The sequence below is a fragment of the Morchella importuna genome, assembly GCF_003444635.1.
Source record: "Morchella importuna strain M04M26 chromosome Unknown Morimp01GS015, whole genome shotgun sequence".
Classification (NCBI taxonomy): domain Eukaryota; kingdom Fungi; phylum Ascomycota; class Pezizomycetes; order Pezizales; family Morchellaceae; genus Morchella; species Morchella importuna.
Window position 1 is genome coordinate 99,966 of NW_025763412.1, and position 20,755 is coordinate 120,720.

General features: G+C 44.4%; 4 protein-coding genes across 4 annotated transcripts; 1 reads left to right on the plus strand and 3 right to left on the minus strand.

Annotated features, from left to right (window-relative positions):
- Positions 1-669: 669 nt before the first annotated feature.
- On the minus strand, positions 670-2,008 carry LAJ45_05472 (uncharacterized protein; the record flags this gene model as incomplete). Its single annotated transcript, XM_046115043.1, has 5 exons — positions 670-674; positions 926-985; positions 1,043-1,158; positions 1,225-1,248; positions 1,383-2,008. 5 exons carry the CDS (start codon positions 2,006-2,008, stop codon positions 670-672), a joined length of 831 nt encoding a protein of 276 aa, XP_045971565.1.
- Positions 2,009-3,426: 1,418 nt separating this feature from the next.
- Positions 3,427-6,442, plus strand: LAJ45_05473 (uncharacterized protein; the record flags this gene model as incomplete). Its single annotated transcript, XM_046115044.1, has 6 exons — positions 3,427-3,600; positions 3,677-3,904; positions 3,954-4,062; positions 4,127-4,604; positions 4,661-5,688; positions 5,739-6,442. The coding sequence occupies 6 exons, from the start codon at positions 3,427-3,429 to the stop codon at positions 6,440-6,442; spliced, it is 2,721 nt and encodes a 906-aa protein (XP_045971566.1).
- A 7,683-nt stretch (positions 6,443-14,125) lies between these two features.
- On the minus strand, positions 14,126-16,563 carry LAJ45_05474 (uncharacterized protein; the record flags this gene model as incomplete). The annotated part of the gene is made up of 6 exons (XM_046115045.1): positions 14,126-14,181; positions 14,245-14,468; positions 14,526-15,313; positions 15,367-16,115; positions 16,189-16,216; positions 16,288-16,563. The coding sequence occupies 6 exons, from the start codon at positions 16,561-16,563 to the stop codon at positions 14,126-14,128; spliced, it is 2,121 nt and encodes a 706-aa protein (XP_045971567.1).
- A 1,970-nt stretch (positions 16,564-18,533) lies between these two features.
- LAJ45_05475 (uncharacterized protein) lies at positions 18,534-19,539 on the minus strand (the record flags this gene model as incomplete). Its single annotated transcript, XM_046115046.1, has 5 exons — positions 18,534-18,550; positions 18,649-18,859; positions 19,087-19,098; positions 19,259-19,450; positions 19,522-19,539. The coding sequence occupies 5 exons, from the start codon at positions 19,537-19,539 to the stop codon at positions 18,534-18,536; spliced, it is 450 nt and encodes a 149-aa protein (XP_045971568.1).
- Between the last annotated feature and the right edge of the window lie 1,216 nt (positions 19,540-20,755).

Sequence of the window (20,755 nt, forward strand, 5' to 3'; positions counted from 1 at the left end):
GCAGCAGATTGCAAAAGCGTCCAGGCCTTTTCAAAAACAATCAGCTGCGGGATTTCCCCTTCTAAATGACTGGCAATGCAGTGAGACGGTTGAAGTGCTTGTGCCAGGCAGAATAAAATACTAACATTCGCAACAGTATCTCTGAGTTTTCAGAAGGTCCGGCCAACTTCGGCGCCTATTAGAGTAGTATGTAGGGTTAGGGTTAACTACGCTACTTTGAGTGCTGGTACATGTATTTCTTCTTCTGTACATTCGTATGCAATGATGCGTGATGCCACGACAGCCACACGGTATTTTGTCTGTGTCTCGTTTGGGGCTTCTCCACCTGACATGAATAATAAAAGTGGTGTTGTCGGAAACCGATAACGCACTAGAGTGTGAACCGTCGTGACGTGAGAAACTCAACGAATAAATCTTATTTCATCACCTAGCATGAAATTGGATTATCTTCTAGAAACCACTCCCCGGTGCTCACTCGCGCCCCTGGAGAGCTTCACCCATGGTAAGTCGCCTAATATACCTAACTTCCTCCCCGCCTTAGCGGTCTGTGGTAATACATGTTGGCCTCCGGGGGAGTGATAACTGGTGATGCTACTAGATAGGAAGCTTCGCGCAGAGTATTTCGCCATGAGCTTCTGTATGGGTTCACGAATTCGACCGAAAGTACATTTATTCTACGCACATGTAGCTATTAGTAATACTTCTTCCTATTTACGAAATTTATAGACAAGCGAAACCTGTCTATTATAGGCTACACTCCCCCACTCCGACTACATATAATCAATTTGATTTAACAGATTTTGACAGATATAAGAGATCAAGGCAGCAGTAGATGATAGAAGATAAATATGGGGACCCTCTTTTCACAGATTCACAACTTTGGAAGTATTCCTATCCTTCCCAATAACCACCCTCAATTGCTTACCCTTCTCCTTCAACGCCCCTCGCCGCAAGGTGTCCACATAAAGTTCATATGCGGGCATATCTGCAGAAGCGGTCAATATTCATCTATGTGAGCTAAACGGCAGAAGAAGTTTCTCACAGCCATCCACGAAATCAATAACTTGATCATCGGTCATCCCTGAACCGTGAGAGGCGAATAGTCCGTGCTCTTGCTGGATACGCCAATCATAAACGAATGCTGTGTCCTCTGCATCACTGATCGTTTATTTAGGCCACTGTTACGGATAGCGGTAGCGAGAACGGTGGAGGCAGGGGGCTTACATATGTATCAATGCGTCAAGTGAACTTTGTTTTTTCTTTCTCGTTAATAAAATCATGAACTCAGTCTGGTCTGCGTCCGAAATGAGACTCCGGTTGCAGAATCTCGGGTACGAAATAATTTTTTAAAGGACAAACAAAAACTTTGGAGGGGACATTACTTTGTCAGTGAGTCATAGTCTTTCAGTTTCGTATTGATAAACTGCAGATGTTCCAATGCATGCCTGCCTAATGTCCCCTTCTGCGCTTGCCTGCTGTTCTCCCATTTCTGCTTCAATTCCTCGTCGGATAGCGGCCGAAAGCCTACACACCAACCTTCGAATATCACTATATCATAAGGTCCTTTAACTGTTTCCCAATCAACACTGTTGAGCCTGTCACCCTTGCCGTTGAACTTGGACTTGTCATAAACAGGGATTTTGGTTTCCTTTTGCTCTCTCAATGATTGAAAGACCACTTTTCCCAATTCGACATCATGAGTTCCAGGCTCACCACGATGCTGAACTAATTTATTTTCTGGGTAGAGTTCACTTAAAGCACATTGATCGGCATGCGTACGATATATGTCGTCAATCGAGAAGACAACGACATTGAGTTTGTGAGGGGTAGCCCTGAGATTTGCAGCGAGGATGGTGACGAGTGAGGTCTTCCCAGAACCCTGGGGGCCGGAGACGCCGAGGAAAAAAGGAGGGGAGGTAGTGGTTGGGTTTCGAGAGACGTGATCAGAGAGTAAAGGTAGAAGAAAGGAGGTAAGGAGAGGGGTTTTGTCTTTGATTACTGATGCCATGATGATTGAAGCTCGACGAAACTAAGGCCTTGCGTGAGGCTCTCAAGTAGGTACACTGATGTATCAGCATTCAGTTCAAACGCCAGTGCTGTCAACTGCTCCATGGGGTTAACAGGCGGGGTGGGAAATTGTGGGGTTAGCATGTGATGGGGTGTTCCGGAGCTAGCCGCTATGCCGCAGGTTACATGTATTTACCGTGATGGCTAAAAACTTTTCGTGATGCCGAAAAGCCCGTGGTCACGTGATAAACCTGGCGTTTAATTATTACAAGAGTAGGTGCGCCAAGACATATCGTAGCCTTCATAGAATTGACTTATTACTTCATGGAGAATGATGCGGGTATAAAGTAACAACAGGAACATTTCAGGGCCTGGCCAGTTTACTGGCAAATACATGTTACCTAGCTACACGCCATTCTACTATATATGCATCAATTACATGTAGAGTAGCTAATATTAATAAGTGCGCATTCGTCATTGGATCGGATTCGCCATTGAAAGAATTATAAACTGGAGTTTCACTGCGCTTAGCAAAGTTCTAAAGAATTACGTCGTGTCAAGAGGTACATACATGTAGAGTACATGTATCCACCGCTATGTAGGCTTGAGACTTCGTAAATGATGGACACGTACACCTCTACTTGGTTCAGACATGGAAGAAAGAAAGGCATGGCATATATGGTACATTCACGATAAAGAGCCTTATCCCATCAAAGTGCGTCTTTAGAAACCATGCCCTACTGAATGCTCTTTATGTTCCCATTGGGTTATATTACTTATTGCACTCTGCTAGCGGTGCCGGGAGCATTACTGATCATGTGATCGGTTGCCTTCACAAATCCAAAGCTTCACACCAATACGAGTGTCACATGATCAATAATGTTTCCGGCATCGCTAGTAGCGATTCCCATAGACCCAATGCGATAACCAGCACTAAAATCGTTCAACAGAGCATACCGTATATGGTCAGTTTTGCTATTCTAATTCGGACTGGCCGTCTAGGTGATAAAATATCAACAGCGCTCTATCAACCTTAAAAATACCATTATTCACTAGATGTATATATATGTCTATTGGTGACATTAGAACTTAAGCTGACCGGGGCGGCCACTAGGTTCATTAATGACATACATGTATTTACAGGTATGTATGTACCTAGGTCACTTGTGCTTAGCAACAGCCGAGGCCTCATACTTCAGAGCACCCCACAGTCGATCATCAGCTTCCCCAGAATACCCGAGCTTCGCCTTCAGCCCCCCGGTCGTCTTCACGTGTAATCCTTAACGTGCCCTTTTTGAACTCGGAACTCCTCCTCCATCAGCTGCTCTTCTCTCTTCTTCTTGACCTCAACTCCAGCAACCACAGTGTATCACTTCATATCTTCCTTTGAATCCTTATTAGTACAACAGACACGGCGTAATGAATAACATCGCATCCACAGAGAATCTCCGGTACGACAACAAGGTCGTCGTCGTTACTGGAGCTGGTGGTGGACTTGGAAAGGCGTATGCACTTTTCTTTGCTTCTCGTGGAGCAAGTGTAGTAGTAAACGACTTAGGCGGTTCTTTCAAAGGAGAGGGGAACTCTACAAAGGTGAAATTTCCGCCCTATCCACCACTTTTTTCCCCCCGAATGCCAGTGCGGGATCATAAACTGACATCCCCGTTAGGCCGCAGACGTAGTGGTTGATGAGATCAAGAAGGCCGGCGGCAAAGCTGTAGCAAATTACGACTCTGTAGAGAATGGAGAGAGGATTATTGAAACTGCTGTCAAAGCCTTCGGAACTGTACACATTCTGATCAACAATGCTGGCATTCTCAGGGATGTTGCGTTCCGGAACATGAAGGATACCGATTGGGATTTAATCCAAAAGGTCCATGTTAAGGGCTCTTATAAGGTAAATGATGTAACGGATTGTTTAAACGAGTTTGCTAATTCCTCCGTAGTGTACTAAAGCTGCATGGCCAATTTTCCGAAAACAAAAATATGGCAGAATTATCAATACGGCTTCAGCGGCCGGTTTATTTGGGAGCTTTGGTCAGGCGAATTACTCGGGTAAGACATCGGAGTTGATTGTGAAATTCCCAATTTGTGTGAACTAACACACTTGTCTTAATAGCCGCAAAGCTAGGAATGGTCGCTTTTTCAGAAGTTCTTGCCAAGGAGGGTGCTAAATACAACATCATGACTAATGCGATTGCACCGATTGCTGCATCCAGGATGACGGAGACAGTTATGCCCCCTGAAGTATTAGAAAATCTCAAGCCAGACTGGGTTGTGCCACTTGTTGCCGTACTCGTTCATGATTCCAACGTCGGTGAGTCAGGTGGAATATACGAGGTTGGCGCCGGTCATGTCGCCAAATTACGATGGGAGAGATCAAAAGGTGCCTTATACAAAACCGATGTTTCTTTGACCCCCAGCGCCATTTCAAGGAAGTGGGATGCTGTCAACGATTTCACCAACCCAGACCATCCCACTGGGCCTGCAGATTTTATGGGACTTCTCGAGGCCGCAGGTGAGATGTCAAGCAACGAACAAGGCGAGGAGATTAGCTTCAAGGATAAAGTTGTTCTGGTTACTGGAGCTGGTGCAGGGTATGTAATATGGGATATCATTAATTATTGCCCTCATGAACTAATAAGGTCTGTAGTCTTGGTCGTGCATATGCGCTTCTCTTCGCCAAGCTCGGCGCATCGGTCGTTGTTAATGATGTTATGAACCCTGATACCACTGTTGCAGAAATCCGTAAAGCTGGCGGAAAGGCTGTTGGTGACAAGCATTCAGTGGAGGATGGTGCAGCCCTCGTTGATACCTGCGTGAAGTCCTTTGGGGCAGTCCACGTCATTATCAATAATGCAGGTATTTTGCGCGATAAATCTTTCGCTGCCATGACCGATGAGCAATGGGATCAGGTTATGGCCGTTCATCTCAACGGAACATATGCGGTCACCAAGGCTGCCTGGCCTATCTTCTTGAAGCAGAAGTATGGACGTATTGTCAACACGACTTCCACTAGTGGTATCTACGGGAACTTTGGGCAGGCAAATTATGCCACCGCCAAACTCGCCATTCTCGGGTTTTCAAGGGCGTTGGCAAGGGAAGGTGTTAAGTATAATATTCTTGTCAATACTATTGCCCCAAATGCCGGCACAGCAATGACGAGGACCATAATGCCAGAGGAAATGGTTCAAGCTTTCAAGCCAGAATACGTTGCTCCACTTGTAGTCTTTCTATCCTCTGACAAGGTCCCCACACCAGGTACCGGTGGTCTATATGAAGTAGGCTCTGGCTGGGTTGGGAGGACTCGCTGGCAGCGGACAGGTGGCTATGGATTCCCTGTTGATGTTCCCCTCACCCCGGAAGCTGTCCGTGCAGCTTGGGAGAACATCGTTACATTCGAAGATGGACGTTCGGATAACCCAGAGAGTCCTCAAGATGGTCTCAAGAGGGTTATGGAGAATCTTCAGAACCGCAAATCTGGTGGAAAGAAGAAGGGCGGTGTGAACAAGGAGATCCTCGAGAACATTGAGAAGGCCAAAAAGTCACAAGCTGTGGGAACAAAATATGAGTATGACGATAGAGAGGTTATCCTTTACAATCTCAGCATCGGTGCTAAAAAGACGGATCTTAAGTGGACTTATGAAGGAAGTGAAAGCTTCGAGGCTTTGCCAACTTTCGGTGAGTTCAATATACCCGTATGAGTTGATAATAGTGCTAACAGTTCGCAGGTGTTGTCCCCTACTTCTCATCGGAGGTGCCCTTCAACTTGGATGATATCGTCCCTAACTTCAATCCTATGATGCTGCTACATGGTGAACAGTTCCTCGAGATCAAAAAGTTCCCAATTCCGACTTCGGGGACTTTGAAGTCTTACCCATCACTCGTTGAAGTTGCCGACAAGGGTGCCGCGGCTGTTGTTGTTAGCAGATGTGAAACCAAAGACTCAACCGGGGATATCGTTTTCGTCAATGAAAGTACCACTTTTATCCGTGGCTCGGGTGGCTTTGGGGGCCCAAGCAAGGTTGCGGATCGAGGTGCTGCGACCGCCGCAAATAAACCCCCTGCCAGAGCGCCGGATGCTGTTGTAGAGGAAAAGACAAGCGAAGACCAGGCCGCTCTTTATAGATTGAATGGCGACAGGAACCCTCTACACATTGACCCTGATTTCTCGAAAGTCGGCGGTTTCAAGACTCCCATTCTACATGGTCTTTGTTTCATGGGTATCTCTGGGAAGCATATCTATCAAACTTTTGGCGCTTTCAAGAATCTGAAGGTTAGGTTTGCGGGTGTCGTCCTCCCTGGCCAGACTTTGAGGACAGAGATGTGGAAAGAAGGTGGTAAGATCATCTTCCAAGTCACCGTCGTGGAGACTGGGAAGCCAGCAATTCTTGCCGCAGCGGCTGAGCTCCTAGAGACTGGACCAAAGTTGTGAGAAAATTAATGTAGCGAAGTTTGCTGGTATTATTTCTTTAATTTTCATGTTTATTTGGGCTGCGGAATTCAGTCCTGGCCTCAATCTTGTATGGGAGGTCACTGACATTCTATCTTGGCACGGTAACGGTTGTGTATGATTTAACTTGTTGGGAATATGTGTATTATCTTTTTTTCCCTTCTATTTCTAAATTAGGTCCATATTCTATTATTATCACACGCAGCGAAATGCTCTGAAATGTTCATATCGTAAAGCCTCATTCCAAAATATTACTTAGATAGGGAATCACCCTGGAATCTTGACTATATATACCAAAGACAAGTGGATATATAAGTACAGCGATAATCAGAGTGCTAATATTCATAGGTAAAAATTAAGCCAACCATCCGGAATCACCCGGAATCACCCTCGATCTCCCCCCTGCTCATGATAGTTCCTAAATCAGCTTCAAAGCCTTTAAATTCTTATTATTATTACTAGTGTGGTCCACGAGGCCTCTGCCTCGAGGGAGCTCAAGGCATGGGGGTCAACGAGGCGAGCATGTTCGAGGCAAATCATTTTGCTCACCTCGACTGCCTGCCTGCCCGACTGCCTGCCTGCCCGACTGCCTACCTACCTACCTTTGGTCGATTTAGTCGTAGATTTGGTGTCGAATTAGGCATCGATTTGGGCGTCAAATTGAGCATCAATTTAAGCATCAATTCAGCGTCAATTTAGGCATCAATTCGGCATCGATTTGGGCGTTAATTCGGCGTCAATTTGGGCGTCGATTAGGGCGTCGATTAGGGCGTCGATTTGGGCGTCAATTAGGAGTCTGTAGCGGTGACAGTACAGGAGTGAAAATACAGAGGTAGGTAGATACGTATCCAGGCATCGATACAGGTAGGAGTTAGGTGTGTCGAGGTAGGTGTCGAGGTAGGTGTCGAGGCAGGTAGCTAGGCAGGTACTATAGCGATTTAAAGTAAACTAAACACTAGGGTGTTTGAGATAAAGGTATTTAGGTTAGATAGGATTAACATATGTAAAAGATAGGTTTAGTGTAAACTAAACTCAAGGAGGTTTGATTTTGGAGATGCCAACTCAGGCATGTTTAAGTTAAATAAGCAGCCCAGATCCAGGTTTATGTTAAATAAATCGTTTAAAAAGGGTCTGAGGTTTATCGTGCCCCCTTTTTGATTAAGTTGAGCAATTGACGGGTTTGGATTAAACGCTAGCACACAAATTTTGTACCATAGTGTACATACTATCGATTCGTGGGTATTTTGCAGTTTTTTTTTTAGCCTACTAGCCCAAAAGGCAACGGCTAATTATAAGTTGAAGTACTATGTAGTCTCACCCCGATATTCGAGGTCGCTCGAGATATATTATAGAGTTGAAGTAATTAATTGACTGTTGAAACTGTGATGTAGGTACATATGAGTAACCCGATCGAAGCAATCAAAGATACCAATTGCATATGTTGAATTGATATCTTGATAGTAGCCTAGTGGGCCGAGAAACATTAACCAGGTAGATAGCACTAGTGAACATATCAACTGCTTATACAGCGAAAGCTTGCTATAACGGTACCTTCTATAAGGGCAATCTCTCTATAACGGTAGCACTTCTCGGTCCTTTTTGCCTGGCTTTCAGTACCAGCACCGGCCTCCTATATAAGGGCAATCTCTCTATAACGGTACCAAATTCCGGTCACGAGCGTACCGTTATAGCAAGCTTTCGCTGTAGCTAGTTGAAAGGGTTATCCTTAATTTAAAAGATTAATAGCTATACATATAGAAGCATTACCTAAATTTTTCTCGCGGTCGAACAGCTCGAGCAGTGATAGCGGCCTCGTGGACCACGCTACTCAGGCAAGCTTAGAATCAATTATTTCATTTTTACCTTTGAAGTTCGAACGACTTCGTATCAAACCATCTCTGCACCCTAGTTAGCTAACGAAGGAAAGTAGTGGGTCTATTCGATGGGTTCAAAAGTCAGTACCGAAACTACAATAGTATCACCGCGTAATATAGCTACCTGCGATGCGAAACTGATCTTGACAAAAAGATAGAGCGCTTCAAAGTCCCTAAAGTACGCACAGTGACATTAATGCACTAGAATCTGCGAACCCACAGAAATCATGCTAGGAAAGAGACGCCCCCCCGCGGCCCGGCCCACAGCCACCTACCTGCCATAAATTATATCAGATCAGCTGAGCCTACTCTTACACCACCCTCAAAACTAATATCCGTAGCATCATCGCAACCGAATTTACTCGGCCAATACCCTTAAATAACAGCTAGTTATGAGATATGTGGCGATATTCGGAAAACATATCTGGAATCTCATTCCACCTCAGATCTAGAGCGAGGAATAAAATTACGAAAACATGAGCATGTCGCCCGGGTCGCTGGGGCGGGGACAATGTGGTGTTACGGATGAACAGAATTAATGAGATATAGTATGAAAAATAGATTAATCCAACGGAAAATTCTGTTCAGAGGAGGTGGATGATAAATCGGGGAGAAAGAATAGTTTTCTTCAAAACCTGACGGATTTACCTAATTATATGGCACGGAGTGATATCTCATGATGCACGCGCACTTATTCACCACACGTGCACACTCGGATGCATATAAGAAGATTGTTTGGGAACGCTTGCATGTTTGGCTTACTTTTGGCTAGCCTGTTTCTTGATTCTGTAGAACGTGAAGAAAATTAACAGAACCTAGGATCGTAACCAGAACGCTTCATAGGGTATCACTCGAGCTCAAAATCGGGATCTCTGTTGGAAATTTTTTTTTTTTTTTATTTAATTCATTAATTACATTCTCTATTAGAAATAAATAATAATAAATACGGAAGACTATGACTTTCTCAGTTAACTTACTTGACTATAATACAGGGGGCATATAAAGCCTTTATTTATACAAGAATATTGTGCCTAGAACAGTCTATATATGACTACATATTGACATATATACTGACACTCATATAAGTATTAGGACTTTGCTCCTAGGCTCGGAACACAATTCCAACAATCTCAGTTTTTAATAGGCTGATTAATTGATTAATAATTCATTTGTGCATGCAGTTCTTCGAAGGGTCGATTGATTGATTGATTGACAATTCACCGAGCACGTGCATGCAGCCTTCCGGCTTGTTTTTGAAGGGTCCTCTAAAATAACCTATCCAAGTGTATATTTGGAGCATACGTGACAGCTTCTTCGTAACGAATTATCATACCCAAGTACAGGTATAGTAGCGCACATAATACCACCTACATTGTACAAATTAAAAAGTCATTATGGGATGATAAATATATAATAAAGAGCATATATAGCATCGATTGATGACAGGTTCTTTTGTGATGAAAGGGATCCGTACACTGATATTGACCTTCCAAACTCCTCTTATGGTTTAAATCATCGGATGTTGTCGTTTCCCGGACCAGGATAACCATGCACCGTGGGACCAACGGCCGCGCGAAAGTATCACTAGTACTAGTATTTCTTTCTTTCATTCTTCCCTCTTTATAAATGAATGATCGATTCAATCAGTTCTCCTCCTTTTCCTTCTTTCTCCCCTTTTTTTTCTCCTTTGGCATATCGTCTTCTTGGCGCTGGGTTTACTTATTAATAACTACATGTATTAGGACAGGGTCTTTCATTGAATGAACGTTATTATCATAAGAGGTACATTTGCGTTTTTCTACACCGAATATATACGTATCGTTGTGGTCCCATCTTGAGTTCTAGTATCCTACTTATATTAGTAAGTATCTAACTATAGTTGAAGCTGTATCTTTGCAATTCCCTCCCGGGGGGGGGGGGGGGTTAATGTGATACGTCATATCATTATTTACATTATATGTACTCTAGGAGGTGTGGTCAAAAATATGTATGTCTCAGATTTGGTGACATCGACTGTGAGATCTTGTCACTCAATATTAACGTTTTCTTTGAGATCTGTTTGATCCAATATGCATCTATTTATACATACAGCCTAACTAGGTATGTCCATATATTTACTTGGAAGGAAGTGCTGAACCCGTGGAGGTAAAAGTGCACCAAATATGTACTAACTATATGTACGTACAATGAATCAATCAGCTAGGGTTCATGGGTTTTGAATCATGAGCCCGTGCCTGCAGGCTTGGTTTATCGGCACTCAACCCTACATACATGTAGGCGCATGATGCTCTAGTTTCACCAGTATGTTGGAATATCGAGGATGACTACATGTATTGAGTTGGCAGCCTTTACACCCCCGGTACTTCCATTTTGTGTTAGTTAACTAGACTATAATCCCTCCTCGTCACAACGGTATATTATAATATCTACATGTACATGTACTCGTTTACCACGAAAAGAACCAGTTGCTCAGGGCAAGGATTATTTGTATGGGGTGGCGGTGATCTCTCATACAAACTATTCTGTTTCCGTCACTTGCATTTTCTGGTTCTTTTCGTATACGTAGTAAACAAGTAGATATACATATATACAAGTAGTTTCCGGCCTTCGGCCGGTACTATATGTATATCAATCAGTCTCATATACAGGCAAGCCGCTTTGCGGCTTATTTGTCTATTTGCCTGGCAGGCAAAGTTCATCACTATATCTAGATCTGATCTGGTCAATATGTGACTTTTCTGATATATTATCCCCATATATCAACGGATAAGTCAGACAATTTCTTCAGTTAAAACTACAGGTATATCCCTTTAACAGCTACCAAACCGCTAAAATCGAACCACTATCAATTCCCAGAACCAGTAGCAACCCTATTAACACTCTAACACCACTCAGCACAATACCCTATGTTAATATCCAACACAACATGTTTCAAGTGAAACAAAAACATCTCTCAATGAACCAATCAGAAGACTATAAAAGCACATTGCATATGCAGGTTATAATTATACCCGCGACCAGCAACAAGAACCCGAAAATGCACGTCCTAATCTGCAATTTCCATTGGAGTAGAAGTCAAAAATACACCAAAGACTTGCAGCTGCATATTCGGGTTCTTGTTGCTGGTCGCGAGTATACTTATTAGATAGACAAGCTTAAGTAGCATATATATGTACCTAACCGGTACCACATCAACCATAGCTACATATACTCGTTCTTTTGATGGCACTAGTACAATTGCTCTTCAGGGATGGGAGGGTGGGGGTGTCGTATTACCTTTCGTGACCTGTGAGTTTTTTATCGCCTCCGGGACCAACCTCAAACCCAATCTAATATTTACTGCACTATGCACTCCATGCAGAGTCTCTTCCTCCGTGCAATCTCCAAACTACATCCACTCCCTTCTAACTGGGGACTACCGAGATGTGTTTTCACAGAAGAGGTATTACTTCCTCCAAATTATCTATGTTCGGTGGATGTCTAAGCTCGAGCTCCAATATTACAAACACATGTAGAAAGGCCCTAAGGGTTTCCGCGTAGTTTAAAAGTGGAGCTAAATTATAAACTTTCAGCGGAAGAAGTGAGGAACTGTTTTGTTTAGGCTTAGATATGAAAATTCACAAGGGGTCGCAAAACTCAGTGCAGTTGGTACAGCGTGAGTAACATCCTGCCATAAATCTCAGCGCTCATGTCTCGGAGAACATGTTTGAGGTGGGCCCATATTTGTTTGGGGGGGGGGGGGGGGGGGGCGCAGTTGTCCATTTTGGCATACGGATGTGTATGTGAGACTAAGCAAGTACTAGTTAGGGGAGAGTAGAACGATAGAACCATAGAAACTGAATTTATCAACCATCTAGACTTCCATACTTCTAGGTGAATACGAACTCGCCCAAAATTTAACTTCCACAATTGCAATGCTACCTCGCATGTAAACTGTAGATTTTCGGGCCGTTGTACGATACATGCCGCTAAATGCATGCACTCACTCCTGCCAATCCTGGAACCTTCTGAAACCAACGCTTGATTTCCCATGTGTTTCAAACCAATCCCGTTAGTGTATATATTCTGAATCAGCCCCGGCCCCCTCATGATCACAAATGATCACTCGTAAACCCTTGACTGTCTTAGCTGAAGTGAGGACTAGTATCGCCACAGAGAAACACCTACTCTAGATTATCTAGACTCGACGAGAAGTGCGCCGTGCCAAGAAGAAAATAAACCAAACTTATCTACATACGTATCTCACTTAACCATTTTATCTAACCCCTGATATTTGGCACCAAGAGGGGTGGTATAACGTGACGTCGGTCGTACATACTCCACCGGGAGTGGTAATAGAGAGACTCTAGAACCTCCATATATTGTAACTCCCAGGTAGTCCGTGTAACTAACGCAGAACAAGGGGGTAGGGGAGGGTAGAGTGCTCCACGCATGCAATTGAAATCGTTACAGGGTCTTTAGGCAGTCTATCGATTTGAGTTTCCTTGTATTGTCTTGTCTCACGCGCGTACCCCTCAAGAAAAATGTGATGTGATTGATGAGCGTAGAGTACGCCTACCCGTAATCTTGGGAACCAGGGAAAATAAAACTTCGATCTCTCTTTGAATATCATAGGATGTACGTTATACGGTACGCACAGGGGGCGCGAAATCGGTATGTCTTTGCTGTTGGTTACATGTACTTTGTACCTAGTCGTATTGCGATTCTTGGTTCTTCCCCTCAGGCCGTAGACCATTGAGTGAATTGTACGACCTGGCCTACCTAGGCACATTTGCCGGAATACATATACCGCCATGATATTAATTTGGTTAATGCTTAAAGTTCCGTACATAACTATTCTACTGTATGTACAACGCAAGAAGGTATATGAATACCTGATGTCTTAAATACGGAGGAAGAAATGGAAAGATTGTCAGGGGGAAGAGGGAGAGAGAGAGAAAGAGAGTGAGAGAGGATAGACTTTTTTTTTTTTTTTTACGTGTATCAACCTTGCTGCAGACTGTATTTTAATTGCAACGTACCTAAAATACTCATGATCATACTCCGAAAAAATAGACAAGGAAAGGAGAAAGCCAGTCGAAAGAAATTTAAGAAGGACCGTGATAAGTAGCAAAAATATGACAGATCAAATCCGAAAACAAAAACGAAAACGGAGCAATTCCCATTCCATTATATCTTACGCCTCCCCTATCCCAACCCATCGACGGTCTCCAAGCTCGGAGGCATTCGCTAAGAAAAAGTAAAGAAAAAAACGAGGCAGAAAAAAAGAGCCGCCAAGACTAAAATGAAAATATCAAACCGGATACAACTTAAACTCCTAACCCACTGTATTGCCTATCACCTTAGTCCCTGCTCTCCCTTGCGCTGTAAAGGGGGGTCGTTTTCTCAACTTTCAGGCATTAAATATAGGTGGATGTAGAGCTGATAAACGGTAGTGTGGTGATTACTTGTAAAATGGATAGAAATATGAAATAAATAATAAAAATAAAAAAACACAATCCAGAGGAAAAGTTTAAAACATGAAGGGAAAACAATAAGAAGCCAAGATAATAAAAAAAAAGTATAGAAGATATCAAACCGGAAAATCTGGTAGAACCAAGTCTTAAAAAAATGAAGCTCATTCATCCAGGGTCAACTGTAAGAGATGGAACGAGAAAATGGGGAATCTGAGAAATTGCCAGAAGTAAAATCAAAGCGATGTCTCCAATCTCATTTACATCCAACTCCACTTCGGAGAGGACTATGAAGGTCAATCAGGAAGAGAGTTAGCAAAAGACCAGTGCATAAAAGATTATGCCCATTCATTCTCGGATCCCTCTTGCATCACAGGGAAATATTGGTCTGGATCTTCATGAGTTATAAGCCGCTGGTCTTGCGGCGAAGCTTCTGAAGTTGGTGTTGGTAACGAACCAGATCCTTTTGAGTCCAGCCTCATCTCCGTCATTAGGGCTCGCATCTCTTTAAGGTCATGTCGAGCCGCGTCTTTGGGGAACTCTGCGTCCCGCATGTCTACCAATTGGCGTATGGACATTCCAATGGCCGTCTCCGTATTATTCGATATCCATGTGTGTTTTAATTGTGGGTCGTTCCAGATATCAGCCATCCGGGAGCGAAATGCTAAAGGATAAACAAAACTAAGAATAACATTGTTAGCTATTTATAATAAGAAAAGTTAATCTTGGTTTACTCACCCCATCTGTTCAATCTTCGCCAATTGCTTCTGAATCCACCGACGATACCTTTTGTTGTTGGGTATCCAGAGTGCTGAGAGCCCTAACGGGGCCTGTGCTGCCAACAAGGCGCCAGAAGGCGAATCAGGATATGCCTCAATACCAGCCAACAAATTACATATCGACATTGCCAACTCTGATAAATCCTTCTCTGGAGGCAGTCCACTCGTGAGCGTGATCTGGTGCTTTAGCATAATAATCAGGCCATAGTAGTCGCATTGCAAAAAATTGACTGCCCAACGTGCGCCTTTATACACCTTTGCTGGCTTGAAAGGGCAGGCATCTTCCGGATTCCCTCCAGTTAACCTAGCAACTTCCTCCGCTCCATCCAATATCACTGGATCTAGTCCATTCCACCAATCGGAACAAGCCTGTAATAACCTTTGAGATTCTTTCAAAAACTCCTCAATTGTCATCTGATGTTGGGATCGCCTCGCGGTCAATATCGATATCTCCATGGCTAGGTCTCGAAATTCACAAGATGCATTGTCGACTTTTAAGCCCAGGTTGTCCGGACTTGCCTCGGCAGCTCGACGAACTGCTCTGCGGTTCTCATCAGACCATTCACTTCCTACTGTTGTTTGATGTCCGGCCATCATTGCTACCAAAACATCGAAATGAGAGAACCAGTTGTAAACCATTCGCCTCTGTGATGTTTCAGACATGCTCTGGGGGGTCCAGAGACTGGTAAGAATCTTCGAGGCTGCATTACGATGTTCCATAAGGTTCATCCAGTCACCAAGGTATTCCTGTATAGATTTCAGCAAAGATACATGGATTTTCTTTTGCAAAGAAAGATTACCTCGAAGCTTGCAAGCTGCAAAATGGTTATTAAAGTGGATAAAGTGGGTTCCTGGTCCAGGGAGACCCGAAGCAACCCCACAGACTTATTATAGTACTCCAAAAAGGTTTGAAATACTCCAGTCTTGTGATGTACACTATAATGAAACGATGAGAATGCTGCGACTGCATATAAAAGTGCTTCGTTGTTGATGGCGTATTCAAGCAAAGTCGTTCTGAAGAAAAATTCACCATCTGACTTTAATAGGTAATGATGGCAGCTGAGCATCTTTCGATGGTAATTAAGATAGAAGGCCACATCGTGAGGAAGATGTGCCCATTCCGCTGAATTGACAAGGCTCATATGGGAAGCTGTCCGGTGGAGAGATGATTCTGCGGGGGACGCAGGTTCAGAAGAGTCAGGATAGTACTGGTCCTTTGGTGACGGACTTGGATCTATTGAGGAGCCAGTTTTCCGGCCTCTAATCTGGGGTCGTCTACCCTCTGAAGCGGGCCACGAGTCTCGCCGTGGCTGGGGTCCTCTTAGATAACCGTGACTAGCTGAGCTCTTTAGTCTCGGCCGTTCGGTTGCTGGAGGTTTATGCTCCTCTTCTTGATAATCGTCATATTCGTCCTCTTCTTCGAGCTCTTCCAATGATGAACTGCCTTCTCTGGATGTCGATGGTTTCTCGCGTTTGCCCCTCTGACCTCCCGCAAGCTTTGATGCAACTACCTCAGGGTAGGTGCATTCCCTTCCACCTTTTTGACAACCTAGAACCAACCTCAGTTATCAGCAACCAACATCGCAAATTAAAATAAGAAAGTCATGGTTTGGAATCCTTACGTTCACAGATAGGATGGGTCTCATCGCACTAGAATTGAGAAGTTATGTCAATGGTTTGCTCACTACATGGAAATTAGACCTGCCTGGGGTTTTTATCACCTTAACACGACGAGTACGACATGTGAAGCAGCCTGATCTAGTCCGACGATGCTTTACGGTCTCGGATCCTGGGGCACTCTTCCTCCTTACTCGAGATGGCTTCGAATTGGATGTCATGTTGCCTCCAGCTTCCGGGACGACGAAAAAGGTGGTTAAAGGTGGTTGGTCGAAGCGTGGAACGTAGTTTCCGTTAGGTACGTTTGGTTGTGTCGATGACGTTGGTAGTAGGCGGTTCACGTCTGGCGTCGTATTCGACGATCGATACAATCCCGTCATGTCAAAGTACGAATAGAGCGTATAAGGAGTATCTGAACTGAGCAGAAACTCTTTGCTGTAGTCTTCCTGGGGTCGAGTTGGGATCTCCTTCTGTTGCTGCCTTCTTATCGGTCTGTGTCCTGCCTTCTTCCTCTTCCTCTTCTGCTACTACTATCTTCTTCTTCTTCTTCTTCCTTACCCGTCTTGTAATTCTCCTCGCAGAGAACCACAGAGAGCGAGGGAGGGGGATTAAGAAGCGGTGGGGGTGGGATGGGGTAGGGTAGGGGGAGCGGCGGAGGTGGGAGAGCTACAGGACGAACGGCCGCTCAAACTAGAGCACAGCAGTGTACGGGCGAAGGCACTACCGGCTCCCTGTCACTACTGAATTGTGGCCGAATCCGAAGAAAAAACAGCCTTCGTTCTTGGAATGACAAGGTAACCCCCTGCTCAGGATTGTTCGACAAATAAATAAATAAATAAAAAGCTAGTGCTTCTCCACCCCCGGTCTCTTGGACTCCCCCCGCGGCCCTCCTGTCTTCCTACTTCTCCTCTTTTCCTTTTTTCTCCCTCTACAGTCTCTTGGACGAGTTAGACTCTAGATAGACTCCAATACCGGCACCAGCTTGGGGGGGGGGGGGGGGGGGGGAGGTGACGAAAAGGGTACGTTGTAAGGTGCTCGTCCGATATCGCTGAACCTCAAGGAATAAATGGATCGACCGAACCCCCGCGGAACCCAATGGAAGCAGGGCAATGACTTGACTGGTCAAATGGGGAGGACAAGAAAAAGCTCACGAGTATCAGCAGGGAGCTAAGTGTGGAAAATGAAAATAAGCATTTCCCCCACAGCAAAACGCCTGTTGCGTGGTCAATCAACAACTGCCTCCCGCTCGAAAATAAAAGACTCGGGCCTTGGAAATGCGCAATTCTTATGTATGTATGTACGTATACTACTGCTGCACAAACAGTGAGACTAGAAAGTGCGAATTGAGCTTTAGATCATCGTCCTAGGGGCTGCATCTAGAGCTTGAGATGTTGAACCCCGTGCGCCTTCTCTTCTGCATGTCTGCGGGGGTCAAGGGCAAAAAGAAACCATGTGGTAGCGGGACGAAAACACAGGCGTGGAAGGGGGTTTCTGGCTCGAAGAGGATGCATCGAGCAGGCAGGGGATACCGAGGTGACAGCCCTGGCACTGTGAACTAATATTACAGGCACCATATGTAACCCCAGGGGAGAACCCAAGAGGGTGGGTGCTGCTAAGGTATGTAAAATATGCCTCCAGCATGCGTCTTGAAGGTACATGAGGGTAGGTATGGGAAAGAGGAGACGAGAATCTGCGTCTCGCCGAAACCCAAAGGTAGAGAAAGCAAAGACAAGAAGCGAACGGGAAACCAATCAAAGGGACAACTCGCACGTCAGATTTCTACAGGGTCAAAGTTTGAACACAACACACCACTTGCATCTACATACCTGCTTTATGGTTTACCTATGGCCCGTCAAAATACCTGTCGAAGGTATGCTTCGTAAAGTAGAGTACCTAGAGTAGAGCACTACTCTACCACAGAGACAAACCAGGGCAGTTCGAAATCTACCCGGACTTGCAGTAGCCTCCCCCCCCAAAAAAAAAAAAAAAAATTCACCAGCTAATGTTATCCCTTTAAGGTGGGAGTAAAAGAAGAGCAGGAAACATAGTATGACGATCAAAGGGGAATCGAATTAAATGGGCCCGGAGAGCGGCGCAATTATTCCTGCGACTTTCAGTCGCCACGAGGTTGACAGCGGATCGTGTGTGCAGATACGCAACCTTCCGCAAGATGGAATTCTTAGCCCAAACCTACCCCCAAACATGCATCCAGCATGTAGCCATGGTCGTGAGAAGAAAAACCTATGGCAGCAGTAACTGGCTCACATGTCAGCAATCTAACATTTATCTGTTCTATTAGGACTTCCACCAGATATATGAACGATCTATCGGAATTGGGTTAGATTCCGAGTCATCTTTTATGGATAACTAGTTCCCAATTGACCATTAGTCATGTCGCAACTTTAAGACTCTTTCGGGAATTTATTTTTGCTTTTTCTTCTCCTTCCATTATCTGGCGCACTGACCGTCAACGTTGGGCGTCACCGATTGTGATGACAGGAAAGTTGAAGCATGGGTTTCGTTGCCTAATACTGCTGAAGTAGTCTGCGAGCTGACTGTTCTGTCTTTGCTGTGCAACATTGCACTCTCTCTGGTTACGCGCCTCACCGCCTGAGCGGTGAGTGTCACTACTGAGGGTGTCGATTTACTGATCTTGGTTGATTCAACCCCACGGAGCTATGCATTGCAGCGGAGAAAAAACCGGGCTTCTGGGGGTACTAAATCTTTGCATTCTTTGGAATCATGATAGTGTGTTATGCTTCTGGTAGCCTTCTATTCTACGTCAACTAACCTGCAAAAGCACCTTTTGCTCTTCAGCGGCACTCTAGAGTAGGTAAGTAAATGCACCAGGGCAAGCCACATTTCAATCATAGCAGAGGAGTGGTGTGAATTCCAAAACATACATACAGTTGAAGCTAAACAGGCAGACGGCGGGTGTAGATCAAGGAGTGATCACCCATGTATGTGAGTATATGAGTATGTATGTATGTATGTATGTGCATGCAGTAGAGTATTCAAAACTTACTGTACTCAACAGACGCCCAGGCATCAGTCCTTGGTTGGTAGAGTACCTACGATTAGGAACCGGGTGTGAAAACACCGAGGGAAAAAATGCCCAACGAATTTATGTACGTAGAATCCTGGACCGAATGCCGCAATATCAATATCATATGGACGAACCTCTCCTCTGGTAACACATGATAGTGCCGACAGCATGGACCAACTACTACTCCGCTGCCAGTGCATCATCCCCTTTTTCCTATTCTCCTATCCGTGGCATAATTAGCATCATCACGCACTGAGGCTTTGGAAGTGAACATGGTATACACGTATCATACGTTCTTAAACTCTTTCATGTCAATTGGATGCCGAGGCGCATATCTTTTGTCATGAGGGAACTTGAAAGCCGTCTGCGCAAATCTCCGAGACAGTCTTTAGAGGCGGAAAGGAAAGGCCTTCCGGAACCCGCGGCATAAAAATAAATAAAAAATTGACTAAAGATCTAAGTCACAGGTACTTCGATAGCTACTCCAACGTTCTGATGGGAAAAAGAAAGGAAAAGGCAACAGGATGGGTCCAGGGAAATGTCTTATCCAGAAAATTCCCTGTTCTAGACAAGGTCCCTGCAAAGATACTCCCGTAACAACCCTACACTATACATACCCCACATCCACATCCGTAATCCAGGCAAGACACAATCTATGTTCCTGGCTCATAAATACGCAATAACAAACATCGTTCAGAAAATACTTGCACTTTAGATACGTATGATAGCGGCTTGGGTATTAAGCTGACAATGATGGCCCGTAAGAAGCAATAGTCACAGGCATAAAAAAAAAAAAAAAAAAAAAAAAAAAAACGTAGCGCTGTATTTCCAAAACTAGCAAGCATGAATACCATACCTGGCTGTGTGGGCAAATGATGATTCCTTTTCGGGACGCACATGTATGAATTTATGTACTATACTCTGAGTGCCTACATGTAGGTATACATACATACTGACGTTTGTGGACGCGACTGATATTGCATGCCATACAAAAATACGCCAAGCTCATGATTTTGGGTGTATGCAATAATGGCCCAGTTCAAAAACGTCAGAGAAATACTAGTACATACATACATACATACACCAATATATTAAATGCATTATCGTAACCACTATCCAAGGTCAATCGATGTCTTGGCCTTGTCTCGGGGTAAGGCAAATTCATAAATCGGTAAATAGATGAAGATGGTTCTGGGTTCTTATAATATTGTCTGCTTAATAACATATTAAGACATGTCAAATCGAAAATAGAAGTTCTATTTCCGTGCTCAAGCTCAACGGCCAAAATGCCGTTCAGCGGCGTGTTTTCGGGTCTAAAGACGTCCGATCGATGCACGGACATTGGCCCTTGTTCTTAGGGCAATCGGCATATCAACGGTATCGATATCATATCGGAGAAAAAAGCACTGCCGTACTCCATACAGTGCATACTCGGGGCAGAAATATGTACCGGATAATGCAGGTCTTGGGACCGAACCTTTATTGGAGATTATCGTTAGGCATGGATATCGATTAGTGAGAACGAA